The 9,636-nt window shown below is 46.6% G+C and overlaps 1 protein-coding gene across 6 annotated transcripts; it reads right to left on the reverse strand.

Moving 5' to 3' along the window:
- Positions 1 to 1,278: 1,278 nt before the first annotated feature.
- Positions 1,279 to 9,603, reverse strand: PKMYT1 (protein kinase, membrane associated tyrosine/threonine 1). Of its 6 annotated transcripts, XM_082196509.1 has the most exons (10): positions 9,455 to 9,577; positions 8,653 to 8,724; positions 7,145 to 7,217; positions 6,626 to 6,996; positions 5,195 to 5,685; positions 4,902 to 5,008; positions 4,541 to 4,713; positions 3,341 to 3,597; positions 2,412 to 2,510; positions 1,279 to 2,038 (listed from the first exon to the last, which is right to left on the reverse strand). In XM_082196509.1, the coding sequence occupies exons 3-10, from the start codon at positions 7,200 to 7,202 to the stop codon at positions 1,795 to 1,797; spliced, it is 1,800 nt and encodes a 599-aa protein (XP_082052635.1). In that variant the 5' UTR covers positions 7,203 to 7,217; positions 8,653 to 8,724; positions 9,455 to 9,577; the 3' UTR covers positions 1,279 to 1,794. The 6 variants fall into 6 exon arrangements, with proteins under 6 accessions (XP_082052635.1, XP_082052634.1, XP_082052633.1 ...); XM_082196508.1 differs by lacking the exon at positions 8,653 to 8,724 and having other exon boundaries at positions 9,455 to 9,572; XM_082196507.1 differs by lacking the exons at positions 8,653 to 8,724; positions 9,455 to 9,577 and adding an exon at positions 9,350 to 9,438.
- Positions 9,604 to 9,636: the final 33 nt, after the last annotated feature.

The following is a 9,636-nucleotide window of genomic DNA, read 5'->3' on the forward strand; positions in this document are numbered from 1 at the left end:
TAGACAGGGCTGTAGTTTTTCACTTCAATCTAAAGGAGAAGTAGAATAAGTTACACAAGCTTCTAGACATGTTTATTTTTTAAATCTAATTAGACTATCTTATAGACAAGCTCCTTTCCTTATTTTAAAAATTCCCTCACCACCCCCACCCCCACCCCACTTAAGCTACTGCAGTATTACGTTACACTGCGAAATATGGAAGGCAACTGCGATGCAGATCCGGGGCTGCCAACATGGCAGGGCAGCCTTGAGAACTTCCCTTGGCATGTGTTAAGCCTCTGTGTGGCCCCTCACTGCCTCCATGATGAGCCAACAAGGTAGGTTACATTATCTCGCCCGCCCGCCCCCCTCAAAAAAGTACAGAGAGCTGAAAATAACAGACTGCCAGAAGGAGAAGACACACATACACAAGTTGTATCCAGCAAATCTTCTTGGAACTTAATTTTTTCACAGGTCCACCACCAAATCAAGTGCTTCCCAGTGGTACCCTGGCACAAAAACATGAGAGCTGAGGCAAACATACAGTTTAGCAAGGAACAATTCCCTCAAAACCATGATCAAATCACAGGTCTCCTTTAAGTGTGTTTAAGTGCTTGGTTGGTTTTGTTGCCATCCTATTTACAAAAGCAATTTGAGGATTCCTGCCTTGGATCAATGTTCTTAAGGTGCTGGCAGGCACTGGATCTGTGTGTTTTTACTCCTCTAAGCTTTAATTCAATATTGGTTTTTGCAGGGATCTGTTTTATTACTATTGGATCCAACTTCACAGATGACTTTGAAAAGAATAGTTTTGGATGCTTTCTGTCTGGTGGGGAGTTGTGTCTGTAGCACAGTCTCATTCCAAATGCCCCTGCCCCTACAGTCCCAAAAAAGTTAACCCTCTGCACTAGATACTGTGAACAAGCAAGATTTGGATTCTAAAGTATATCTTCAAGACCTGTCCAGCTCACAGCCACTATTTACTCTATTCAGCTGTTTCTCTGAGGCTTCAGCAAAAAAACAGCCTGTACTTTCAGGATTTCTTTCTTTCAAACTTTTAATAATTAATAATAATAATAAAATTTGATTTATATCCCACCCTCAGCCGGGCTCAGAGTGGCTAACAACAGTAAAATACAGCATTCTAAAATCAATTCATTCTACAATCAGTTCAAATCAAATTGATGATATAATGATATAATTTCCTTGTGTGGCGATTTGCAACTTCATCTCTCACTGTTCTTTTGTCAGAATGGTGTTCTAACTTGATTAATATTTCAAGTCACAAAAAACACAAAATTCAAGGGAAAGTTGAAAATGCTTTTATTGTCAAGTCTTACAGCTGCCACCTTTGCAAAACCCTAGTATGAAAGGGAGTTTATATTCCCCATTCCCCAAGCCAGTTCCCACAAATGGCAACACATTCCTAGCACACAAATATTAGAAGACAAAACTTTAAAAGAAAATATAGATTCCACCCTCATTCCCCATATAAAAAGATCAATTTCCCCCTCAAGTGACCTCTGACAATACACCCTATTTTCTATTGCCTGCCAGCAGATATCAGTCTAAATTTTGGAATACAAGAATATGCACCTCAAAAGCATCATCATCAGAGGGCTCAAGCAGAGAAGTTACGCACAGGGAAGCAACCCTAGAAATCCTGCCTCCCTTTTGCTAAACTTAGCTCTATGTCACAGCCCAGCCCCATTGAGCATACTGGCCAAGTGTGCAATATCAATGGGAGGGGTTTCCTCCCTTCACCCAGTAAGGGCCTATGCAAGCCAGTAAGTAAAGAAAAGAAGTTCCTCCCGCTCAGCTCTGGCACTTCTGCTCAGATGCCATGGAGTCTTCAAACAAGCTCAGCAAGTTTTTTGGCTCAAAAGTAGAGCACTGCTTTGAGCACTGGGGAACAAGTGACTCCCATTCATCCTCATCTTCAAAAGCTAGTGTGCGGCGCAAGCTGTTCACATTCAGAGAGCCTGATGTGGCATGTCTGCTATTGGGGGACTCTGGGCTGATGTGGCTGAGGTTAGGGCTGCCTTGGAGTACCAAAGACCTGTAGGTGACCAAGCAGAAAAAGACAGGTGATAAAAATAAGGTGTTGGGTGCTGCATCAGGACCTCCTATCTGAGAGATAGTTCAGCACTGGGAAAGACAACATACTCTAGATCACAACTTCGCAGCAAAATATTCCAATAAATATGCATGGTTCAAACCATTGCGCCCTCTACAGTGCCAAAGGGGGAAGATACCTTTTAAGAAGCTGAAAGTTATTCACTGATTGAGTCATTACAAGTGTGCACATTTCTCTGAACCCTCTGCTTACATGCAGAATAATAGAATTGCAAGGGACCACAAGGAGTTGTCGGAAAACCTCAAGCAGCTCTGCTGCTGTCTCCCCTACAGCTACCCCTGGACCATCAACTCACCTGTTCTTCCTGCCACCAGTTTGCTGAGGTGAGAGGTGCCGTGGTGTGGAGGTGTTTCCTGCACAAGGGCAGATGGTCAGCAGAGGAGAACCAGGTTGTCTGGAAGAGAAGCAGCAATCTGAAGTTACCTATGCTTTCAAGCATTCATATTAGTATCATCAGGCTAGTAGGAGTCAAACAGAATTCAGAAGTGTGACAGAGGTGGTGGTGGGGAATCCAGACTAGCTTCCTCTAGTGAAAGAGAGCGCACATGTGCTTGAACAAACGACCTGCCACAGCTCACATTCAGAAGGGAAACTGGGCAGCCACTTGCCCTCCTACCTTTTAGAGGCTGCAGCCAGTGACTTGTTTTTTCTCTACATGCATAGCAGGAACCATTCTTCCCATGCTTAATAGAAAAAATAGTATCATTCTTGGCCACCTGCCATTGATAAGGTGAGCTTTATGCAGAAGCTGGTGCAAAGAAAAGCACCTGAAGGATTTGGGGGTGTTCATTATTTTAGGAAAGGAGATTGAAGTTTGGCCTGTTTAGTCTAGTTTTTTTTTAAAAAAAAGGCTGATGGGGAGGACATGATTGTGCTACAGAACATCAGAGGGATTGGCACTGTGTAACAAACTAAATATAGATTTAAAAAACCCAAAACAAACATTTTCTCAAGAGAATAGTGAATGGAATTTGCTTCACAGACAGATCTTAACTCATTGAGCCCTGCCTGGCCCAGGTCAGACTGGCTAGCAATCCTGGATATTTGAATGGATGTATATTAGCCTTCCCAGACAGACAGACAGATCACTTGCTTCAGACATCTGGATTGGTCTACCACACTGTTTTCTCTGATGGGGGGCACCTTGCTCACATGTACTCTCTACTTCCAACCTGTTACTGTCTGAAAGTAGGAGCAGTCCTATCTTCTCCTCCTTCTACTTACTTGTCAGAAGACTGCAGCTCAGGGCAAGTGTGGTTATGACGCCCAACTGTCTCCGTTAGTTCAAAGACATCCTCACCAAGGCTCTCTTCAGCGTCCTCTTCCTCCTCACCCCAACCACTAGAGAGGCTGCTGTCTTCTGGGGGAAGGGCAAGGGGCGAATTTGGGGGGGTTACTGGAATATTCCGATGCCAAAACAGTAGCCAGTGAACCGGGCTGCTTACAGACCCCCAGAGCCACTGCATGAACCTGAAGAGGATCTAAAATAAACAGATGGGGAGAATTCACACATTAAGAAAGCAATCAATGGAGCAATAACATGCTGGCATTAAGATAAAGGTAAAGGACCCCTGGACGGTTAAGTCCATTCAGAGGTGACTATGAGGTGAAGAAGAGGAGTTTGGACTTGATATCCCGCTTTTCACTCCCCTTAAGGAGTCTCAAAATGACTAACAATCTCCTTTCCCTTCCTCCCCCACAACAAACACTCTGTGAGGTGAGTGAGGCTGAGAGACTTCAGAGAAGTGTGGCTAGCCTAAGGTCACCCAGCAGCTGCGTGTGGAGGAGTGGGGAAGCAAACCCGGTTCACCAGATTATGCGTCTACTGCTATTAACCACTACACCACACTGGCTCCTCTCACTTTTCAGGCCAAGGGAGCTGGCGTTTGTCCACAGACAGCTTTCAAGGTCATGTGGACAGCATGACTAAACTGCTTCTGGCGCAATGGAACACCATGGCGAGTGCCAGAGTGCATGGAAACACCGTAAGAAAGCAATTGATGGGGCATAGCATGCTGGCATGAAGCACTTCCCAAATCTGGCAATAGATACTCTCCCTACTGCAAACTGGAGGCCAGGGCACCAGAAAAGGTCTCCAGCCCTTTGCTGTCAGTCAGTGCTGCTCTCTCAACTGGGTACATAAAACAACACAAAACAAAGACATAACCTCAACTAGGCTGGCATACTACCCTCCCCAAAGGCATTTAGGCTGAGCAACACATGGAACTAGCTCAGTGTGATTCGCCCATAAATAACTGATAGGCTGTTTTCTGATAAGGATGCCTTTGTCCAGAACAACAAAAAAGGGGCGCAAAGCGGTGGCATAGTTCTAGGAAGAGGATGATTTGGTAGTGCTGTGGAGAGTGCGCTCAAGGAGAACTGCATATTAGCATTGTGAGGATCTCTGGCCAGGGCCTTGATCACCTTGCACATGGAAACTCCTTGCTGGATCCCAGATTGTGCCAGCAGCATCAGCTTCCGCCACCTCCCTGTCTTCTGCATGAGGCTGGAACCAAGCAGCGTCTCCACCGAGGGCCGGAGCAGATGGTTGGGTTCCAACATGGCAACTAGGAGGGTCCGCAGCTCAGCAGAGAGATCTGGGAAGGGCAAGAATATTCCACTGCTTACTTTGCTTTCTGCAATATATTGCATTTCACATGCCACCAGCTCTTTCCCCAGACCCTCCTAGTTTTGACAGCCACTTTGCCTCCTTCCATGAGGATTAGCGGTTGAGTTGGCATACGCAAGTGCTGCATGCAGAAATGTTCCCTTTGTTTCTGCTCACCTGCAGTGAACTCAGGGGGCATATAGCCCTGTCTCAGTTGTTGCCAACCTTCACCTCCATTAGGAAGCTCCATATTGCAAGCAATCTCTAAGATGGTTATGCCTAGGCTGGAAGGACAGAAGCACACAGATGAAGTAACAGGAGCAGCACAACATTGCTTATCTGTAGTGCTAATTTGAACCCCACAACAAGTTAAATTTTGAGGCAGGGAAGCAAAAGCCACAACTGTGAAGCTGCTGGCTATGTCAAGCACTGGAAATATTAGCATCCCTACTTCCCATCTCATCCCACACCTGAAGATGTCAGCAGCCTTGGTGTATTCCCCACGGAGCAGCTCAGGTGCCATGTAGCGGGGATCGCCTTCTTGAGCATCATTCAGATCCCTAGAGTCCAACTCCAGCATAAGCCCAAAGTCACCTAGCTTGCAGACATTGCTGGACGAGAGGAAGATGTTAGCTGGCTTGACATCCATGTGTAAAAGATTGCGGTCGTGTAAGTGACGCAGTCCCTGCAGTAAGTCCCAGAGGAACGCTCGCACTTGCCATTCAGGCAGTGGTCCATACTCCTCACAATACTGCAACAGGTTGTTTGGGCACAACTCCGTCTGTATGTAGAGCTGCCCACGCTCTTCCCAGGCCTGTACGAAGCTCACACAGTTGGGATGGTGACCCACGCGCTCGTGCTTGCGCACCTCAGCCAGTTTGCGCTGCCTATCACTCTCACCTCGGAATGGCTCCACAGAACGCTTCACAGCATATAGCTGTCCATCTTCCCTACAGCGCACCTGTAGGGAAGATGAAACAAGTTATTACATCCTGTAGACTGAAGAGGATCCTGGCCCTCCCATGCAAGAACTCCCAGCACAAGGGGTGTTCAGGAACTGTGAGTGGTAAGCTTGCCAAGAACATCCAGATTCTGTCATGAGAAATTATATTCATGTCACATTGTCATAAAATCACCCAGCAAACAAGTAAGAACAAAGCCTGCACAATTAGCATTCGTTCTGCATTCATCCTGATTTACCTGTGGGGTGTTTATAAATCATTCTGTTAGTCATTTGTTCATCCTGCACTCTTCAATGCATTCTCCCATCACTTTCCAAATTGCAAAAAGCATGATTCTTTTTTAAAGTTGATTTGTTGCACTAAGGGGACAGAGCCCTTTAACTGCACAAACCTTATGTTGTAGCATGCACTTATATCCTTCTCCCAAAATCTGGAGGCACCCGAAGTGTGGGGCTGTGTATTTAAGACAATGCACTGTAGTCAGCACCCCACTTCCTACAGTGTGGCCTGCCAGATTCCTCCTGGAAGCCCACAAGCAGGGCATGGTGGCAACAGCCCCCTGCCGCAGTCACCACCTCTGAACATGGAAGTCTCATTTTAATGTAATCCACTGATAGGCAGATCTTCCATGTGTTTGTCTAATTCATTTTCAAAGCCATCTAACCAGTGGCCATCACCACAAACTGCGAGGGGGGGGGAGAATCTTAATTATGCCTTACGTGAAGTCATTTCTTCCACACAGACTGTGTCCATACCTTATATTTAAAGAGCATGGCTTCCCATAAAAAATTCTGGGAACTGTAATTCATCTCACAGAGCCGCATTTCACAGTACACTTAACAAACTAATTTACGGGAATATTTTGGGGAAGAAATGTATTTTAAATGGCTAGTGTAAATGTGTCCCAAGAGATTAGTAGCCTGTCTGCTACTGCCTTACCTTGTACACTTCACCAAAAGATCCTCTGCCAAGGCGGCTTAGCTGCTGGAAACACTGCTTGAAAAACAGCTCTCTCTTGGAAGCATCATACAGGTGACTACGCAGGGGTGTCTGTTTCCTCTGTGCACCATGGAAGGAAACACTGTGTGGCTGGAGCTTGGTCCATGGTTGCTGCCGGCGGTCAGAGAAAATCCTGCTCACAGTGAGTGAGCTCTTGTGGCGTGGGCGTGGTGGGAGGGTATAGCTGAGTGGCTTACGAGCTCTCTTGGCTGAAAAACTGCTTTCTGCTTCCCGGAAGAAGGCAGGCACTGGAAGAGGAGTGTGACTCATCTGGGACTCAGCCCCTCCGTAGTCAAGAGGTAGTGGCATGTCTGAAAGCAGAATGCATAGTTATTAAAATTACATTATCATTTCCTCAATGATCCAAAGTTGCAGTCAGCGAGTCTTTGGTGTTGGGCTGCTAAGGCACATTTAAAATTCACTAACCAAGAAAAAGGTAAATATTTTCAGTTTGCTGACCTGAAGAGACTGATAGTTGAGTCTCAAGTGATGGGGAAAGAAGCCTCCCCACATGCATAGCCCAAAGGATAAACTGCAAGAACAGGAGGATACATTCAATTTTAATACAGTATTTCACTATATGCAACAATGATGTTCAGAAGCCCTGGAACCTGAAAAGCATTCTAACTCCCACTATTCATTTCTACATTCCAGTTCTGGGACCACAAGCCCAGAGCTGTATCTTTATGTACCTTCGTAGCTTGTATTCACAGCAGGAAGGGACGTGTTTATTTTTGTCTTTTGCAAGAACAAAAACAACCACCCATTTTAAGGTTCTGTCTATCAGGCAGAGGCTTCAATAACTCATGTCTCCCAATCAGTTGCTAGAATTCCATCTTAGAAGATCAATGCCCTGTGGGCTGCTGTCTCCAGGCTCTGGCCATTTGGGATGCATTTTAGGTTACGATGCCTTTCATCCATCTACTGCAACTGTCCTGGAACCATCAGTAATTGTGAAGGAGTTTGTAATGGCCTTAGTGATTCCTGATAAATCATGTGACAGTCAGATGAAACTGACAAGTCTGGGATCAGAATCTTTAGAGGCACTCAAAGGAAAACAAACAAAGCAGTCAGCAGAGTCACAAAGAAAAAAACACTAAGTGGAGCACTAACAGGAAGATATGAAGAGTTTCAAAGTATCGATTCACACAAGGAATTCATGTTTACATTATCTATCATAAGCCGTTTATGTCTATGTGAACAGCAGAGCAGTTGGATACAAACCTATACACAATTTCCTTAGAGGAAGCCATACTGAACACAGAGCTTTACATTAAAATTAAGACTGCCCTGTGCATCTTCTAAATAAATAGGGCACTACATAAAAATATTGCTATATTTCTAACTCTTTAGCAGAGCATGTGTGGGTTTTTCCCTCTTTCCTTTATCCTGACAATAATCCTAGTAGACTAATAATGATGATGATGTCGTCACGAGTGGGCTGTCCTTATCTCGGTCCCAGGTGTGTGCAACCAGAGATGGTAATAACAACAGGAGGCCAAACAGATCAGAATAAATATTCTGTTTCCAACACCAGGCAGCCAGGTACCTTGCCATGAGGGTGATGGCCATTTCCTGTTTGTCTCTAGAAACACATGGTACTCACAGGTACACTGCCTCTAAAAATGGAGGTTCCATTTAGCTACCAGATGCCTATGTGGCGTCCACATCACATCTGACTTAAGAGCCCCTGCAGCCAGGCTCAAATCCACACAAAATTCACTGGGTGATCTCAGGCCAGTCTTTGAGCCTGAACTCTCTTACAGGGCTGTGGCAGGAATAAAACAATATGCAGAGGAGAAAGAAGCAGAGCTATGTACTCTGAACTCCTTGAGAAAAGAGTAGGATTAAAATGACAAGACAACTAGAGAATTCATCCAGGAATTTGCCTTGTTCTGATTTTACCATCACCAACACCACCACTAAAAGAAGAGCCCAGCTGCCCCCCACAACTGGGCTTGACTTATGTCAGCTGTGGCAGAGACATCCTCGCCCCTCCAGCTCCATCACTCTCAGCCCTCTATAAAGTTCTCCTGCTCCTTATAGAAACACAAGAAGAGCCCTGCTGGATCAGGCCAATGGTCCATCTAATCCAGCATACTGTCTTCCCAGTGGCCACCCAATGCCTGTGAGGAAACCCCACGAGGAGCAGGATTCGAGCACCTTGTGATTCCCATCAACTGGCATTCAGAAGCCCTGCTGCCTCGGAGTCTCTTTATGCTTGGGACCGCCTCCCAGGACGTCCTCAAATAAATCCCTCCCCCACCTCAACCTCACACTTTCCACGAAGCCTTGGGCACAACCTCCCCCGCCCTATAACATCTTGCAAGTGTAACCCTGGCTAGAATAAGCCCCTTCCGACCCCCGACCCCTGCCTCAGCTTCCTTTCCCCCAGACCTATCAGAAACACGGCTCTATCCATGTTTTTACTTGCTTTTTAATCGTCGTTCCCTCCCCCGCCCACCTCACCCTACGTTTCGGCTGCTTCCTATTCCCTCTGTAAGCCGCCTCGAGTCCCTGTCAGGGGAAAAGGCGGGACAGAAATCAATACGACGTTTCGTCATTCTAACAATGATCGATAGCCACCACCGGCGGCCTCGCCCTCCTCCACGGAGAAGGGCCCTGTTCCCCCAGCCACCGCCTCTGCCCTTCCCCGAAATTCACCTCAGGTGCGGGGGGCGCGCGCCCCTTTCCCCTGCTCCTAGTCGGCGACATCACCGCCACACCCGCTCCTGCCAGTGAGGAAACGCAAAAGCACCGGCGCCTTACCTCTTTTCTCCTTCCTCTTTATAATTTCAAACTTCCTCGGAGCCCCGGAGAGTAAGGGCTCTCGCGTACGTGCGAGCGAGCGAGGGAATCGCTTTGTTCCGTCCGTCCGAGAGTTCCCGGATGAAGCAGCCCTTTTTCCCACCCCCTCCCTTCCCTCAGGTATGTATTCCTGCCCGGCGCGC

Source organism: Podarcis vaucheri (assembly GCF_965113315.1).
Source record: "Podarcis vaucheri genome assembly, chromosome: 13".
Classification (NCBI taxonomy): Eukaryota; Metazoa; Chordata; class Lepidosauria; order Squamata; family Lacertidae; genus Podarcis; species Podarcis vaucheri.

Coding starts and splice junctions, on each gene's coding strand:
- PKMYT1 (XM_082196506.1), bottom strand. CDS start 9,249: ATGACGAAACGTCGTATTGATTTCTGTCCCGCCTTTTCCCCTGACAGG. Junction 6,997..7,144: donor TCAACTATCAGTCTCTTCAG/GTCAGCAAACTG, acceptor TTCTGCTTTCAG/ACATGCCACTACCTCTTGAC. Junction 5,009..5,194: donor AAGGCTGCTGACATCTTCAG/GTGTGGGATGAG, acceptor CTGTCCTTCCAG/CCTAGGCATAACCATCTTAG.